Consider the following 20,125-nt stretch of genomic DNA (forward strand, 5'->3'; position numbering starts at 1 on the left):
TTCAATATACATAAATATTAATAAATCAAAATTTAATACAAAAATTATTTTGTGAATAATGTCACATAGTGTAATTGTATTTGAATACACATAGCAGAATATATGTAATTTGCAATTTCAGATTTTATGAGTACCTTAGAATCTGAGTACAGAGTTACAATAGAAACCCAGAGTGAAACTCTTCAGTTTTGAAATGTAACATGGAAAAAGTAAATATTTTTATTAATACCAAATATAATTCATTAATTAGAAAATTAAATGTATAGTATTTTTTGCATAGCCTTCATGAAAAACATGCTTTCAATTTAAACAATTAAGAGAAATAAACCTTAGATAATTTTTTTTAGCGGTAATAGTTGTATTATTTAAGCAAGTTTTAGGTGTTTATTAAATTTTCTTTTGTACCTGTAGTTGTTCCTAATGCCCCATTGAAATGAATAAACAAAGACTAAATAGGAAAATTATTCATTAGAAGCAACTTGATAAAACATCTAACCCGAGAAAAAATTATATTCTAATAAAAAGTGATAGGATAAAAAATTTAAATAATGCACAAATTTTATACATTGTTAATTTAATTTCAGTTAATCCATAAATTTTCAAATTGTCTATAAAATACGGTCGATATTCTTTAACAAATATTATTGCTCTTATTATTCTTATTCTGTTTGACAAAGCACATTTTCCATGACTTCAAGTACAAGGCATCTCCATACATTTTTACCCTCCATGCAAGTCATAGATATTTATGAGTTAGCTAAATACTTCTTAGCATTTTATGCCCTTAATTGGAAAATCAAGCTAGGTGATGCATTTTATAAGAAAATATTTTGCTTCATTACACAGGGCTCGCTACATAATTTTAAAAATGTGCACGACTGACACAATTTCACAGCAACATATACAATGTTTTAACTTGCCTGAAAAGCAGCATTAGTCCTTGAAAGAAAGATCTGAAGTTATTGTGGCGAGTTATGGCCGTTTCAGGGTTCAGTTCAATATTACCAAACACCTGCAGAGGCGTGCAGAGGAAGATGCTATTATTGACACACTAGGCACAACGCCCAAAACAATTACTAACCACTAATTTTAATAATTACAAAAATAGTAACCCAAAATGTTTACTAATATGAAGTTAAACATATAATGAAAGACAAAACATATTATTTAAGTGATAAACGGGATGCTTTTGATGCTGACTGCTTTATAAAAGTGTCTAAACTAAAAGGAAAGAAAAGATCTGAAAAACTGTATGGTGGATTGAATAATGCAATGAAAAGCACTAAGTCTACTGCTACTGCTAAAGGAATGTCTTTTCTGACTAAAAACAAGGTGCGGTAAACAGGCAGAGGCAGGCGTCTAGGGAAAAGAAAAGTTAAAACTAAAATTTTATACATTTTGCCATTATATTATGCAAAAAGCAAATTTTTTCAAATTTTTAAATAGCTGAAAGAGAAATGCTTTAATGTTAATTAAAAAAATTATCAAATGTCTGACCTCCTGAAAATACTTGGGGGGGGGAAAGCTAGCTTATTTATTTAAAAAACTATAACTAAATATAAACGTTTTTATAGGAAATATGACATGAGATTAAAAATAGACTCTGATAAATGATAAATTTTATTTGGTTTAAAAAAGACTTTATTTATCCTGAAATCAAATGCAAAAATATTTTAAACTAGGAATATTTGTTCATTGAAATTATAAAAATCATTTCAAGTCTTAAATTTTTATTATTTGTGATAGTTTTTATTGAAAGCAATTATAAAATAAAATAAAAAATATATTTTCTCTGCTGAAATTAATTTTGGGAAGAATGAAAAAATATTTTATTGCACTCGTCACATTAATTAGATTTTTTTAAAAAAAAGCTTTCATAGTTTTGACAGACAATAGTAATCTTATATAACAGATAGAATTTGTTTCTGTTCACAGCGATGTTTATACATCCTCCTAAAAAATCATATAATCTTTTATTTATTACTTTTATTGCAGGTTTTAATACATGCATTTAAGTAATAATGTTTGATGTAAGTGTTCAACATCTAGCAATGTTACAGAATTTGACAGTCTGAGGGATGTTACAAAAAGTAAAATTATATAAAATACAGCAAAATTCAATATGGGAAGTTCTAGTATAGATTAGTTTTAATTGCTGATAGTTAAACTTTCTATTTATTTATTTTTTTGAATCTTACTGCATACAGTTAAAAAATAAAGCAAAAATACTTATTTTTAATTAAAAAAATCATACTTAATGTCAATTGATTAGTTCTTACCAAAAAATGTATAAATACTATATTTTAGATACAGATATGACTGGCTAGTTTTCCTTACATATATTTAAAGAAAAATGTAATACTGATAATACATGGTAATCTAAGAAAATTATTAATTCATACTTTCGAGGTATGTAAAATGACATATGCAAATGTACATTAAAATAAAAAAGTGAATTAAGCATGTCTAAAAACTAATAACTAAATTATGAATAACACAGATGTGATGAAAAATATTTTATGCAGAGATAGCAACTTGATCAGAGTTTAAAAATAAAACTTAGAACACATGAAGCAAATATAAAAATAGACAACAGGAAAAGGGAAATTAGAGATCTCACAAAAATATAACAGAAATACGTCTCATAATTTTGATATTATTGCAATAATATATGGCAAAATGTATGGGTGTATTTATTGTAATATCATTAAACTCACCTAAACAACAGAATAAGTGATTGAACGAAGGTTTGGAAGTTGTTGTGGCGATTGATTTCTGAGTCAGGGTCAAGTTGGATATTGCCGAACACCTGAGAGATTTTCGAAGAATAAAGCCAAAATTTCAGCCCATTATTTCTTAGAAACAACAACACTAGACTGAAAATTGGTGAAGCAGAAAAGACGCAAAAAGCTATTTAAAACTTTTCTCCTTTATGTATGTAAAAACTCTATAAGACTATTCTGCTCCTGTTATTTATGTCTCAAATTAAAAATTAATACCTAATAGTTCTTCCTAAATCCATTTATTTTAAATGGAATATAAATTATAATTTCATATAGTAAAAGTATTAAAAATATAACAAATTACAATTACTTCAGTATTAAAGAGACAAAAAGTAAAGGACAAATTATAGCAGATCTGACATAAGCACTGCTTAACAAATTAAACGTTGCTTTAATTTTCAATATATGATTAAGATATAACTATAAATTTAATCAATAGTATATATGAATTTACACTACATATGTAGCATTACATCATTCATAATGATAAAAATAGTTTTTTCTACTAGAGAACAATCACATAAATTAAAATACACAAGTATTCTACATTGCAGAAGTATCTATATTATCATTTACGAAATACAATAAATATTTTTTTAATTAAAACAATTTATTCAAAACATTCTTATAAATTAAAATGTTCTCATTTTTAACAAATATTTGAAATATATCTTCATATAAGTCAGACATGATATATAACTCAAGGTAGGAAAAAAATTGCAAGGTATTAAAAATTGAAATGTGTGCTAGACAGATTTTAAATATTTTAACTTGATGTTGTTATTTTTTTTATGGAAATTTACTTTAACATTTTCACCAGCTTAGCAAAGGAGCATGTTTAAAGTTACAGTGCTTTTTGCTCAATAAAATCTAAATTTACGACTAGAAACTTGATACACTTAAATTTTCAGATATCAATTTTAAATATAGATAACTAGTATAAAAGATATATGAAGATTTAAAACTGCAATAAATGTAATTTTTTTAAGTTCTCAGTGTATAATTGTTAGTTGCTTATTCATCAATTACTACTAAATACAGATTATCAAATCTGTCTGTGTTAAACAAAATCTTCATTTTTTAATACATGCCTAAAGATCCATAATAGTTAATTTTCAGACCTTTAAATTAAAAATAATAGTGATAATTTGCAGTTATGATATTAATGTATACTTGCAGTAATATCAAATCATAATCACACAGAACATGTTACTTTCAAATTATAATTAAACAAAGAAAAATTTAGTATAAAAAAATCAGTTTTAAATTTTAATATCTGTCAATCAATCCAAATATACTATGTTAAATTTTACATATTTCATTAAAGTGCTTCCTGGGAAGCATAAAATAAAAACAGAATATGGACTTTGTATTATATATAATATGAACTTTATTATATTCATATTATATATACGAGTAATATGAAATTTGTATTATATACATGGAATAATAATATGAAAATGGTTAATTTAATATTTGCCATCCTGGAAACTTCTGTTGCTTCATATAAATATGCTGTAATCATAATATCAATAGGTTTAAAAAGTCTAATTATTCACTTTCCAAATTAATATGGACATTTATTAGCCTGAGGTAGCTCCTAACATTATAATGAATTCCTATTATTAACAATTTAAAGCAAATTCCGGTGAGAAAAATATTTAATCAAATAAGGTAATATTGGTTAAATTTAATCAAATAAAGTAATACTGTTACAATATATTTAATCAACTTGATTTAATGAAGGTGTTTGATTCCTTGAATAATAGATACATTAGTATAACATTGTACCACATCTGATATTTAACAAGCAAACATATACTCATCGTTATACTCTATGATGTAGTAGTGCATCCAAATGTAAACTAATAATTTAGGGATTTATGAAATATTTTTTATGCATGACATGATATGTCACATATCATTTCTCTTCATTCTACTTAATCAAAAAATTATAAGACTTCTTAATAAATTTAAAATGAAGTATATATTTATATGAAACACAAAACCAAGATAGCAATTATGTTGCTTACTAAGAAATACAGTAAGCAAGGCACCGGAATGAAAGAAGAGTAGTTCCACAGCTTTAAAAATTATTGTGGAAAGTTTAATCTATTTTAAAGAAAGAAATATAGTTAGCTTTTATCTTAATATGAACTATTTATATTTTTAACATTATAATCCCCCCCCTTTTTTGTTTCACTTTTTTTTTTTTATTAAACATTAATCCTAATTTGGCCTTAAAATAATTCTAAATTATTTTTGTTTTGTTCACATTGTTTATTTTTGCTTTTATTTTATAAATCATTCTTTCTTTCTTAGTTCTTATTGTATTTTTTAATTTGTCACACAGTTAGCTGAACTGCTGTTTGTCACACAGCAATTTCCTTATAATTCTCTTTTTACTTTCAGGATTTTCTTAATCATTTGCTAGGTATAATATATAAACCAAGCTTTTCAAATAATACAGAGAAAAATTTTAAGCAAATTTTATTTTAATTTAAAAAAATTAAAATTGATTAAAAATATTACTGTCTACAAAAGCAAAATGTTTACGCTACTTTAAAGAGAGAAATATAATTAACTTTTATCTCACTTTGAACTATTCATTTTTTTAACACTATAATCTCTCTCTCCAACCCCCTTTTCTTGTTTCACCTTTTTCACTGAACATTCATTTGAATGCTGAGTTTTCATCATTCCTATTTTGGCCTCAAAATAATTATAAATTATTTTTGTTTTGTTCACAATGCTTATTTTTGATTTTATTTTATAATTTCCACTTTATTTTATAATTAATTTAGTTTATATTTTACTTATTTATTTAATTTTTAAATTTATTTAATGCCTTTAGTTTATAATAAGAGTTCTGCACTCTTACTTTATTGGTTCTTAATGGATCTGTTAATTTGTCATATAGTTTCCTTTATAATTATCTGTTTGCTATTAAGATTTTCTTAATCATTTGCTAGGTATAATATATAAATTAAACTTTTCAAATAGAATAACATAGAGAAAGTTTTTAAACCAATTTGTTATTTAAAAAAACATATTTATCTTCTTATCTACATAAGCATTATACACATCCAGTTTATTATGAAAACCAATTTACAATGAATATATATTACCTGAAATGAGAAATTATTTGTATAAACTAAAATATACAGATAATATTATGAGAAACTGATTGAACAATTATGAAGCTAATGCAGAAGATTCTAAAAGTTTTACCTGCATTCCAATGATGGCATAGATGAAAAACAACATGGCAATGAGGAGGCATACATAGGGTAAGGCCTGCAATAAACCAGTTTATTATCATCATAATAATGTATTATTTACTATATTAAATATCATAATTACAAATTTGAAGATCATTTAACAAATTTTGATACCATTTTTCATCAAAATTTGACACCTGTACACAACAGCCCTTCATATTTTTAATCACTTCTATTCAAACTCAATTTTGTCCTATTCAAACTGAAAATTAAACAGTAATGGACAAATCTATTGTTGGCAGAATGTTATGATTCAATTTAATCATTATTTTTTGATATAACCTTACACTGTATCATTAGCAATAAAATTATTTTTTAACTCTTGCAATATTACCTGCATTATTATCAGCAGACAACTGACTTTACGACTCTTAACACAGTTGTGTAACTGCACATTTCAGTTGCTTGCACCATGAAAATGAACATTTTAGTTTAAAGATGGCTAATTATCACCAAGTGAAATATAGAGCAAAAATAAATGGCTGGCCTGCTGCCTTTTTGATAAAATTATTTGACATGGGCAAGTGGTAATAAAATATTCTAGTATAAGAAGTTATAGTATTATTAGTCAATTATTTTATTTTATAAAATATAAAATAATTTTCAAAGTCCTAAGAAATTTTCTCATGAAATAATTTCTATATACTATTAACTTAGAAATTTGTAGTTTATTTCTGCAGACTTATGCTGAGAGAATGCAATGAAAAAAAAAGTCTTCACTTCAGAATACAAATAAATATTAAGGAACAATATTTATTAGTTCCTTCAACATATTTTTTTTAACTTTCTGCTAAACTGCTAAATAAATAAATAAATAAAAAAAAAAACACCAACCAGATTTCTTTATAGTAGTACTTAACAAAGACAAAACAAAGACACAAAGAAAGATATCTACATTTTTAGCTTAAGTACTGATTCTTACCATATCATGAGAATTACAAACAAATCTGTTGTCCTTTTTAATGATAATTATATAGAAACAAAAGCAAAGAGATGGAGATATATATTTCAGCTCAAAATCATCCATGAAAATTGTTATATATGATTTATTGAATTATTGACTTATTCACAACAGTTAAACCGATTAAAAAAAAAAAAAAAAAAAAAAAAAAAAAACTACAGAATTCTGTAAAAATATTAATTAAAAATATATAGTTCACAGAAAATTATAACGCCAATCTAAATGATATTTTAAATGCATAGCATATGAATCATTTACAAAGAATATATGATACTCTCTCTTTTCTTCTTTCTTTTTAAAATTACATTTCTTCAATAAAAGCATTCATTTATTCAATTAAATAGCTGAAACTAACAATGAAATTAACAACTTTAATTAAAATAAATAAGCATGCAATAAAGCATCATACTTTAACCCAGTGCTTCTTAAACTTTTTTCATTCATGACCTATTTTTAACATTGCATTTTTCATGACCCCCGATATTAAATAAACGATAAAAACACAAAAATAAATATTTTTCCATAAAAAATTTATTTCTTTAGTACAGATTATACACATGAAAAGAAACAGTTTTAGTACTTGTTTAAAATATACAAAAATTAATGAAAGAAAATTACATTTGAATCAGATGGATGTGCTGTTTTTTGCTATGTAACAAGATACTACACACATAAAACATCTTCAACAATTTTCAGCATTGTACAATATATGGATATAAAAAGCTGAATAGATCATTTCACATGAGTTTGTAGTACTAAATGGTAGAACATTTAATGCAATTCCATAAACTATGAGAAATTCAATTCTAGTTCTGATCCAGAATTCAGTAAAAGATTTTTGTGGAAACTCGAGTTTACGTGTGCGCGTAAGACCTTTTACCACTGCGAATATGCGTGTGCACAATCGCAGAATACGTTTTCGCGTGCGCGTTTTATGTATAATGGACAATATAATCTAAAATTATCTAATTATCTATTTCAGTTAATGTTGATGATTGTGTTGTTACTTAATCTTCGAATTGGATCCGGTTTATTATTTTTTGCAGACTGTAAGAGCAATTTTATAAAAGTAAACTTGAACTTTCGATTATGTCAAATAGAATTTTCGATTCTGGAGCTCCCAAAGGATCGTACAAAACGAAAGTATCTTTCGATGTCCAACAAACAAAAAGTGGAATTTCTGCAAAAAATGGATAAAGACACGAAGAATGTGACAGAGAGGTTAGTGAAAAAGAAAAAATTTCGATTGACAAGTTAGTCGGTATTCTCGGCACAACAATTAACGGGACTTGAACAGCGGAACTTTTAACTGAACAAGTAATTGTGTCTGTGTATAGAATTAAAGAGAAAGTATTATCACATAAAACAAAGCAACTTAAAACAACTTACATTAAAAGAAATGTTGAATAAAGTAAACAAATAAATATTAAGCTTTTTTTTTTTTTTTGTAAATTTTGATACCCTTTAGATTATTATTGTTCTTTATTTCATAAATTAATAAGGTTTCATATTTTGAATTTTAGAATTTCTGCATGCCATCTTATGAGATTTAAACTGATGATCCGGAAAAATCGATAATCCGGAATTGCCGAAGTCCCGACGAGTCTGGATTAACGACTTTTGACTGTACTAGCTTTCGAATATGACTGCTAAGGATGCAACTGCAGTGTTTAAGGGTGATCAGTTTGTCTTGATGGAAAGAAATGCCCTCTCTAATCGTCTCTAAGAGCAAGAAACAGAAAATCGAACATGTTTTAGGTATTATTTTAGGTATATTTTTGAGACTGAAAAAGCTTGGTGCACACAAGCAGTAAAAAGAAAATGGGTCGATTTACATCTACCACTTGTTTTGAGAAGTGGTCAAAGAAGCACTCACTGCACTAAAACTGTGAAGAACTTTCTTGCAGAAAGGAGAATTGATTACATAATGATTCTCACATAATGACTGCTTAACTCCAAACTTTTGATATTGCAATAAAAAGGCCATATAAAGACAACCTGTGCACAGAAATCAATGACTACATTTAAAATAGGATAAACAGATGTCCCCGAGGAAACTTTGCGAAACCTAAGCTACAAGAAGTTATTACTTGGGTAAAGAAAGCATAGGATAAAATAATGCAATACAGTTCTCCTCAAATGAGCTCTTGTAATCCATGTGTCCAACAAGCAGGCTACATGGATTACAAGAGCTCATTTGAGGAGAACTGTATTGCTCAACATGAAAGGCAAGGGCCAATGGTTTTGGAGGAAATGAAGTTGCAAAAAATTCAGGCCAGAAATTGTGATTTGGAGCTTTATGCCAATGTTCAAAAAAAAAAAAAAAAAAAAAAAAAAAAGAGATGACATGGTTGTATAAAAGTAAATGATTTTGTTCATTTTTTAATGTTTCTTTAATGTGAGTTACATGTATTTCTTGAACCTCATGAAATGAGTTTCTTCAACATGAACAAATGTTAATGCATGTTAATGTAAATGTGCATGAAAAATAAGGCATCCCTGAAAATAAGCCCTGGCATGCCATTTGCAGCAAAAACTGATGCAAGACTGGATCTTATTTTTGAAGAAACACAATATCTACATTCCTTAACAATATACAGTTTTTACTTATTAATAATTAGCTGCTATTTTTTAATAATGAAATTTACATATTAAGGTATTTAAGAATTAATGCCACAATTAATAATTAATAATATTAGTAGAAGTTGCCAAATTTTCAAAATGCACCAAACTCTGTAAACCATGCACATTACAGTTCTTCAGTGTTGCAGTATTGTCATTTTTGCATGGATTCTTTTTGTTGTATTTGAATGGATTTTAGGGAATAACCTTGATATTTTTTCTTTTAAAATATTCACTTGTGTAAAAGAAACTACTGCATAATTTCTGAAAGAATACTGTATCTTACTGCAGAGTCACTTAAACAGAACAAATGCTTTCAGTCCATTCTTAAAGGGATCATCATTTCTGCAGAACAGGAGAAACAAAAACTTGCTTGTAAGTTTATTTACTGATTTTAAAATCATATTATTACAGTCAAACGTCGTTAATTCGGACACCCATAATCCGGAATGATCTATAATCCGGACCTCAAAGCTACAAACTTTCTGCTTATGCGTCGCGTTGACGCATGCGCATAAGACCTTTACGGCTGCGAATATGCATGTGCACATGCGCATAATACATTTACGCTTGCGCGTTTAATGTATAACGGACGGTATAAGCTAAGCTAAAATGATCTAATTCAGTTAATGTTGCAGATTGCGTTCTTCCTTAATCCTTGAATTTGATCCGGCTTATTATTTTTTGCAGACCGTTAGAGCAATTTTATAAAAGTAAGCTTGAACTTTCGATTATGTCAAATAGAACATCTATATATTTACTAATATGTAAAAGATCTACAAAGCGAAAGTATGTTTCGAAGTCCATTGAACAAAAAGTGGAATTGCTGCAAAAAAATGGATAAAGGCATATCCTTTGTTTCTCTAACCATTCCGAAATCTGTTTATCAATTTCACGCTGCTCTGCGGCGGGTGGGGGGGGACGCCGAAACGCCGCGGCGTGCATTGAATTGGAAGTTAATCTGTCAGCACTATCCTTATCTTCAGGGCAGATGTTTTTATTTTATTTGGCTTACAATTCCTTACTAAATGTAGTATTTCATCTCGATGTTCTCAGTCTTTGATATGATTTAAATCAAATTCCTCGTCATTATAATTCGCTTCAGATAAAGAAGAAAGTGACACAGAGGTTATTGAAAACGAAAAAATTTCGATTGACAAATTAGTCAATATTCTTGACACAGCAATTATAGGACTTGAACAGCGGAACTTTGTAACTGAACAAGAAATTATGTCTGTTTATAGAATTAAAGAGAAAGTATTATCACATAAAACGAAGCAACTTAAACAACTTACATTGAAAGAAATGTTTAATAAAGTAAACAAATAAATATTAAGCTTTTTTTTTTTTTTTGTAAATTTTGATACCCTTTAGATCATAATCGTTCTTTATTTCATAAATTATGGTTTCATATTTTTAATTTTATAATTTCTGCATGCCATCTTACCAGATTTAAACTGATGATCTATAATCCGGAAAAATCGATAATCCGGAATCGCCGAAGTCCCTACGAGTCCGGATCAATGACTTTTGACTGTATACACTTATGAAAACACAAAATCAATATGTATACATGTTATAAATAATTTTTTGCAATGATAAGCGATTTCTTTTCTTTTGCAAAGAAATGTCAAACAGTACAAAGATGGTTACACTAATGCACAAATACCTATATTAATTCATATGCAAGATTGTTTTTTACTTGTTAAGATCTCAATGTGTGGAATAACATTACCTCCATTAAGTAAAATCCCTTTGTGTTAAAATTAAACAAGTTGACAATGTAAAAAAGGTTCCCAACCAATACTAGGAAACTAATTTAATATGTACTATTTGAATAAGCACTGAAAGTACCTTAAATGACTGAATGAAAGTCCATAACAATATCCTGATTGTATCACCCTGACGCAGGAGTTTGATAAGGCGAGCAGCTCGAAATAAGCGGAGAAACCCAAAATTGAAGAAACTAACCTATAATTGAATAAAAAATAAGTTTTATATAAAATGCATTAATTTCAATCGTTTAGTTCTGTAAAATGTGAAAATTACCAGCAAAAAGAGTATTTTATCTCTTCATAGACACTGTACACATTTTATTCACTCAACGATAAGCCTCAAAAGTGAAAAAAAATCACATTGAAGATTGATTAAATTTTAAAATAATAATAATAAAAAGTGATCTATTTACTTAAGTCCTAAGACAGTTTACTAAGTTAAGTTTCCATCTGAACTGAGAATGTAATCTGATATTAATGCCACAATTAATAAGTAATAATATTAACAGAAGTTCCCAAATTTTCAAAATGCAACCAAAGTTATTTAGTGTTGTAGCACTGCCTTTTCTGTAGGCATTCTTTTTGCTGCATTTGAATGAATTTTATGGAATAACCTTGATATTTTTTGCCTTAAATTCAGATTTAAAATATGTACTTGTGGGATTTGTCAGTAGTAAAAGAAACTACTGCTTAATTTCTGAAAGAATATTGCTTGAGCTCTGCTGAAATAAAAAGGAATTGTTACAGTTTATGTAGTTTCTAGGTTCCCACATCACAAATTTTTGTCTCAAATTATATATATGTTTATTTTGGCACACAAACCAATTAATTCTCTTTTTTTTTTTTTTTTTGGTATCATTTATATTGTAAATCATTACCTTTCTTATGCATATGAAATATATGCTGAGGGGGGAAAAATTGATTTTCACAAAAACTTCTAGGAACAGTTTCGTAGTTCCAGTTTTCAAAATAGATTGTTAACAGTGTCGGATTTACGTATAAGCTGAACAAGTTATAGCTTAAGGCCCCCAGAAAAACTGTAGCATATACCATATAAAAAATTGACTCATATCTCTCATAAAGGGCCTATATTACCTCAAATAGCTTAGAATCTAAATCAAGTCAAGATTGTTAAATATTAATTTTTAATTGTCATAAGTTAAATAGATATGAGAAATTATATGCTATCACAAATGATGAAATGAAGAAGAAAAACAACTTTACATTTTCATAAAAATAATAGACTGATATAAATATGGATTGTAATTTGCCAGATATGACAGAATTGGCATGAGTTATAAGCCCATACAAAGAGCAATAAAAAGCTAATGTAACGAATGTTCAAAGAAGACCTGATAGTCATAAGTGAAATAATTATCATTTCATTACTTTGGTTCACTTATTAGCATAAGGATGGTTATTTTTCCACATTTTAATCAAAAACATACATTCCTTTCCATATTTCAAGCATATATGAGAATCTTATGAGATAGATTTAGCTATTTCTGGTTAAATTTAAAACATAACCACAAATGTGCAACTTACCCCAGTTTCTACAACTAAGGCATCTATGACACTTCCAACAACAGTTATGAAATCAAATGTGTTCCAAGGATCTTTAAAGAAATTCTTAAAATAGAAAACATTTTATTACAATATGCACATTATATTAATCATTTTTAGCCTAATCAGAATAACGCTGTCAACGTTGAGCAGAATATAATAAATTTAGAATATAATAATTTTTAGAACAATAAAATAGAATTATTCTTTAAATATCATTAACTAAATTAAATATATATATATTTTTAATACTTTACAAAGATTTAAATGACATTCATGTATAATATTTTAATACTCTTAAATAAACTAACAGTAAAGCATTACATAAAATCTAATTTATTATGTTTGCTGCATGTGATATGCAAGTGCTTATTTTAAATATTTCAGCCCACTATGTACAGCTGAGCAAGTTTCCAAATGTGCAATTTTTAAATACATAAATTTTTCATAAATTAAATAACTTAAATTTATTTATTATTTAATTTTAAATAAATTATAAATTTTCATAAATTATTTTTAAATATGGAACTTTTTATAAAAAATAATTAACAATATAAAAAATTTCTAAATGCTTAAAAATAGTAATTTCATAATAATATATATGCCAAAGATAAGTTAAACATTAAAACTTCTATAGGGATATAATATATATATATATTCTAGAACTAACAAAATAGTAGCTTTCCAATGAAATTCAACATAAAGGAACTGCTATATAATCCCCTTCTCTTTCTCTCTCTCTCTCTCTATATATACACACACATACATATGTTTACATGCATCATATATATGTAATATGATAATAATGATATAGTAAAATAAGTGTCAATCTTAGCATTAAAATTCATAATAATAAAGTAATCAAAATAAATTACGAAAACAATTATTATCAACACATATATAATGTATTATATTTTTTATTGAAAAATGCTTTTGAGGTATACACCGAGTTATGAAGCAACTTTATAAAGAAAAAAAAAAAATTAGGGAAGTATTTGATGAAACTTTTCTATCAGGTTTTCAAGCAAAGAAATGCACATTTAAGTAATTTGAACAGCTGAGGCACTTTATTTCCTTCTACACAGAGAAGAATTTTAGCAGTATTAGACTTGCTAGTTATTGATAATAGTAGTAATTAAGTATGTAGACTTGCTAGTTATTGATGCTACATAACAATTAGAGAAATATATAATCAGGTTTACTTTCCTACAGGCAGTAAAATATGTATACACTGACAAGCCAAAACATTATGACCATCCCCACATTTTTCAAGGCACGTGACTAAGTGGAAATGGTATTTAACTGTTGCTGGTGAAAGCAAGTGATGGGAAAGTCTGCTGATCTATGAATTTAATAATTTAATTAATAGAATAATAGAGAGCAAACTGTAATGGCCTGAAGACTCGGATCGAGTATCTCTGAAACTTGCATGACTGGTAGGTTGTTCGCAATCCACTGTTGTTATACATAAATACTTGATGCCAGTGAAACCAGCAGCATACACCAAGGTGCTGAACATCCACATGTCATCGAAGAAAAAAAGACAGTGCAGACTGTCCCACTCGGTACAGCAAAATCGGTGCCAAACAGTGGCTCAGCTGACAGCCCAATACAGTGCAGGTCCAAGTGCAAATGTTTTTAAACACACAGTTCAGCAGACACTGTTGGATATGGGCTTGCACAGCAGATGTTCCAATCATGTGCCTCTGTTGACCAAGCCTCATTGTCAACTACAGTGGGCATGGGAACACCTAGATTAGATCATGGATAAGTGGAAGACAGTTGCCGTGTCAAATGAATCCCGATTTCTCATTCATCAAATAGATGGTCATGTCAGGGTGCACCATCTTCCAGGCAAAAATTTGCTCCCCTTGTACAGCATGTCATACATAGGCTGGTGGTGGTCGTATTATGCTTTGGGGGATGTTCTCATGGGTGGCTTTGGGATCCTTAGTTGTGGTAGAACAGACCATGAAAGCTGCAGACTATCTGAGCTTAACTGTGAATCAGTTGTACCTTTACACAGCATCTGTCTTCCCAATTGGAAATAGAATCTTCCAGCAGAGCAACAACCCATGTCACAAGGCTCAAATTGTGTTGGAGTAGTTCGAGGAGCATAAGAAAATTAAAAAACCAATTAATGTTCTGGCCATTTAACTCAACGGATCTTAACTTAATAGCACATTTGGGATGACATGAAGTAGAAGCTTAAAGCTCAAACACCATCATATCAGAATATCTCAACTTTGCATGACCACTGCTTAGATGTTTGGTACAAGTTATCTCCAGTCATTTATGAAAAGCTTGTGACATACATGCCAGGGCAAGTTGCACCTGTTTTGCAGGCCAAAGGTCACCTAACACATTATTGTGTAGGTGGTCATAATATTTTGGTTCTTCAGTATATATATATACATAGTGGGTATCTTAATACATATTGTTATTTATAACTGCATCAATAATACATATCTCTCATTTATTTAATCAGAAATAAGGAACATATACACCCTTAGTAATTTTTTTACTTATTACAGCATTAAAAAAATCAGGATTATTAAATTGTGAAAATCCATATTTAAAAATGTTTGTTGCATTACTTTATATCATTAAGATTGTATTCTATTATTTGATTATGTTGAAGTATAGTAAAGCAATGTGCCTTTAGGAAAAGATGCCTTCATAGAGTTTCCAGGGGACAAGGTCCATGTTTATACATTATGGAAACCATAAAAACTTTTTTTTTTTTTAAAATACAATTTATTCGACCACTGAAAATAGAAAATAGGGTGTACATGAAGCATTATGTTAATGTATTTACTAGGTCATTTACTGATTCATATGATTAAGATCATATTAAATATTACAAAAGAGGCAACGGTTTAGTGGCTTTTGTGATTTTAATAAGTGATTTATTTAATTTGATATGATTTTTATTCAATGAGCTTAGAAAACTGCAAGTAATGTATTATAATATATAGTATATTAATAATATAGAACATATTTTATTAAATTTGCCATTTAATTTCCCAAGTTGGATATTTAATAAATTATACACCAAACAAAAAATATATTTAATTACATATGATAAATGTGCATTAAGCCAATTTAAATCCTCCCAAATATTTATAAATTTATATAATTTTGTTAATTATTTTCATGTTATTACATTTTATTGATTACAAAGGAAGCTTATATGCATGATTTTCCAACACTCTTAAAAAATCAAAATTGAACTAAGGAAAAATCAGTTTTAGACTGATGCAGATAGGAAAGCTCTACACAATTTGTGGGAATGCAACAAGAGTCTCCTTTCTTTAAAGAATAACAACATTTGGCATTATTTTTTTTGCAAGATATATCAAAGAAGTAATTGTAAGAAATAATAATAATAATAAAAAAAAAAAAAAAAAAAAAAAAAAAAAGCATTGTCTGTTGCATTAAAGAAAATTTTTAGAATATTTTGCAATAAGGTTTCAAAACATTCTGAATAAGGATAACTGATTTTATTAAAATTAAAATCATTAATTAAATCTGATACATGCAAAGTGAACACTAGATGCATTATTGCTCATAACAACTATCTGAATGAATGGATAGGTTTAAGAGGTAATATTTAGATAAGAGTGAATTTTAAGCACATTAATTTTTTTTTCTTCTTTTCCTGAGTAAGATTAAACTGGATAATTTATTATTAAAATTAGCACTGCAAATAATTAAATGGTGGACTGTTTTTCTTGGTGTTTCTGAATTTTAACAGAATATTAACAGTTTAACAGAACAGGCTTTAATTGTGCTACAAGAAAATTACATAGGCCACACTTTTCTAATGTATTACATTCTTTTGAATAAAATTTGTATTCTTACATCTTTTAACAGAACTAAGGTATAATTAAAACTTTTTCATTATAATTAAATGCTTATCTCCTGATCGACTTATCAAGAACCTTGTTATTGCACTGACCAAAAGAAGTGTGTGTGTGAGAGGGGGAAGGATTCTAAATTAAGATTTATTATCAATAGGAGTCAAAATACATTAATTACAATGGTAACTGATTGCATCCAATTAAAATCCTTTAAATGTAGTTAAAATAACTGCGGAAATTTACAATATTAACAAGTTGAAATATCAACATGAGGTAAGGTTAAAATTCTTCTAAATTAAAATAATTTACTCTGAAATAAATGCAACTTCATCCTTTAGAAATATTTTATGCTGAATCCAAATTTCTTCCTAGACAGACTGAATGACAGATAGAAACCAGTTCCAGGGAAATTATGAAAGTTAGTAGAATGAGTTTCTTAATAAGACACTGAAGAATAACTTATTTTATAGAACAGATGGTTATATATATGTGTGTGTATATAAATGAATAAATAAAAGTAAAAAGTTCAAAATCTAATCCAGTTGCATGTTGGTAGCAGCCACAAGTTGTGATAATAATGCAAAATAAAAAAATAATGTTTAAAATTCATCACATAATCAGTTCAAAATAAATCACATGCAAAAACCAGAAGCACAGAGGCGAACTGCAAGAAATGGGAGGGGCAGCAAAATATGCCAAAACCAAAAATTAAATATGAAATTTACAGCTTTAGCTGCATCATCTGGCCTTCTATTTCTCGCAGTTTGACAATGTGCTTCTGGTTTTTTGGGTTTTCCATGTGATTTATTTAAAATTAAATAGTATATATATATATATACTGCTGTATGTATACATAGACAGAGGGTGTTTTACATATTTTTAGAATGATTTCAGGCAGATTTAATTAATGTCTAAAATGTATAAAGAATTATTTTGTTAAATGTTTGATCAGATAGCCTTTTCTCTGGACTATAAGCCTACATCATGATTTACATGACAGAAGGGCTTTTCATAAGATTTCCATTCATCTTCCACTACTTTTAAAGTCCATCAATTGTAGTAGATTTGCAGTTAGAAAGAGCTTTTTTTAAAAGACCAAAGACACAATAGTTCATAGGTAAAACATCATGGGACTTTACAGAAATATATTGAAAAGGGATATATGCCTCAGTCTTCATTTTTTCCAGGAATACAGTGGTACTTTTCGAAGCATGACCTTGTTCATTTGTCTTAAGGAAGTTTCCTCTTTGATAGCCATTGGGATAAAGAAAAAGAATTTCTTCTGTAAATATCAAATGTAAAACTTTCTCTTGTTAATTCGCTGATTTTAACATTTGTTTCCACTCTTCTTCTTCTTCTTCTTCTTCTTCTTTTTTTTTTTTTTTTTTTTATAATTTCCCATTCTAAGAGAATCTCATGACAACATAAACCCCTTCCAGAAATTTTCTTTGCTTTGATGGAACTAGGTTTGCAAATTTTTTCTCTTTATTTTCATTGTATAAAATGTGGTAAATTTTTCTTCTTCATATTTCATGGTAAACGTAGATACAAGCAGACGCTGTTTTTTGCTGTCAGTTAGGTAAACCAATGCTTCATCAAGGGGCACAATGTATTTCCTTAGTTGAATAGTTTTCATATAGAGTTCTACAAATTGTTCTAGGCTGAGCCATATACCTTGGAGAAAGATGATGGACATTATTTTTTTTTAGGTTTTTTAAGTTGAAATTCTTGGTTTATTATTTTACTTATTGTTCCTAAAGATGTATTTAAAGATTCTGCAATAGACAGCTCCATTGGTGGATGTTCTCTTGTTACCAAAAATTTAACTTTAGAAACATTAGAAACAGTATGTATGTTATTCGTGTATTCATTTGTATTCTCCATGCAGAAGTAATGACGATTTTTTCCCCTCTGATTAATAATGTTACTTTTATTGCACTTCAAAATTTAAATACCATGCATTTCACAACATTTTTGAATTACGGAAAAGGGATATTTGTCTTCGGAAAGCGCAAACACATATCCTTCAATCCACAGCTTGTTCACTTGTGACACTTTAAACGAAGAATAAATTAAAAATCTGTAGCAATCTTGCTTTTAAGCAAGAAGAAAGGAGATGAGGAATTTGATGAATGCAGTTTCCTCCAGTCCGTGAAGGGTAAATTTAAAAAGTAGCAGACAATATTTCTGATTTCAAATAATAAGCTGTTGCCAGAAATTTTTATGTAGAAGAAAGGACTGATGGTTTTTACTTTTCTGCTTAATAATGTTGCTTATTTTGCACTTAGAAATTTTAATACTATGCATTTTACAACATTTTTGAGTTATGGAATATAAATTCTTTTCTTTGAAAGGTGCCAGAAACATATTCTTCAATCCACGGATTGTTTACATGTGACATATTGAAAGAATAAACTTATAAGCAGCAGGCAATACTTCTAATTTTATATAATTAGCTGTTGCCAGAAATGTTTAGTCCAAAAATTTTAAAAAAACAAATGCTTTGTCAAAATTGTTCTAAAAATGCGTAAATATGCTCTGTAATGTATGTAGACAAATGTGTATATATATAATTATAATTAAAGGGAAATACTCCTAATACAATTCTAATATTTCAAATTAGGAAAACTAAAAACTTAAAAGAATTACAATTTATAATGTATACATTATTTATGAACAGTAATATATATAATATTATATAATAAGTCTAAATAAAATCCAATCTACAAATTTGTAATTTATTTTATTTTATATGGCTATAATTATGAAAAATTTTTTTGCAAATCCACCACTATTGGCCATTGCTAGTAAAGCAATTTTTCCATGCTGATTTAACTTTCACTGTTTAGTATTAGTAAAAAAAAAAAAAAAAAAAAAAAAAAAAATCTAAAACTTTAAATTTTTTTTTTTTTTTTTTTTTAGATTACACAACAATTACAAATTTATAAATCAAAATTGATTTGGACATAATTATAATTCTTTTACTTTATTAGTTTTCTTAATTGAATTTGAAATACAGTACAAAGTCCATAATCTGGACTCATCGGGACTTCAGCAATTCCAGATTATTGATTATCAATTTAAATCTGGTAAGATGGCATGCAGAAATTATAAAATTAAAAATATGAAACTGTAATTTATGAAATAAACAGTAATTATGATCTAAAGGGTATCAAAATTTACAAAAAAAAAAAGCTTAATATTTATTTGTTAAACATTTCTTTCAATGTAAGTTGTTTAAGTTGCTTCGTTTTTTGTGCTAATACTTTCTCTTTAA

General features: G+C 27.6%; 1 protein-coding gene across 1 annotated transcript in view; it reads right to left on the minus strand.

The window, feature by feature from the left end:
- Window positions 1–20,125, minus strand: part of LOC118182704 (voltage-dependent calcium channel type A subunit alpha-1-like) — a 454,834-nt gene that overhangs the window by 91,626 nt on the left and 343,083 nt on the right. Inside the window, exons 33-36 of the mRNA XM_085811365.1 lie at window positions 12,968–13,051; window positions 11,502–11,618; window positions 6,015–6,080; window positions 2,718–2,809 (exon numbers count right to left, since the gene is read on the minus strand). Coding sequence (XP_085667491.1) covers window positions 2,718–2,809; window positions 6,015–6,080; window positions 11,502–11,618; window positions 12,968–13,051 — 359 coding nt within the window. The remainder of the gene's footprint in view (window positions 1–2,717; window positions 2,810–6,014; window positions 6,081–11,501; window positions 11,619–12,967; window positions 13,052–20,125) is intronic.

The sequence above is a fragment of the Stegodyphus dumicola genome, chromosome 2 (assembly GCF_044657685.1).
Source record: "Stegodyphus dumicola isolate Sdum_Otavi_A_Nest chromosome 2, ASM4465768v1".
Taxonomy (NCBI): domain Eukaryota; kingdom Metazoa; phylum Arthropoda; class Arachnida; order Araneae; family Eresidae; genus Stegodyphus; species Stegodyphus dumicola.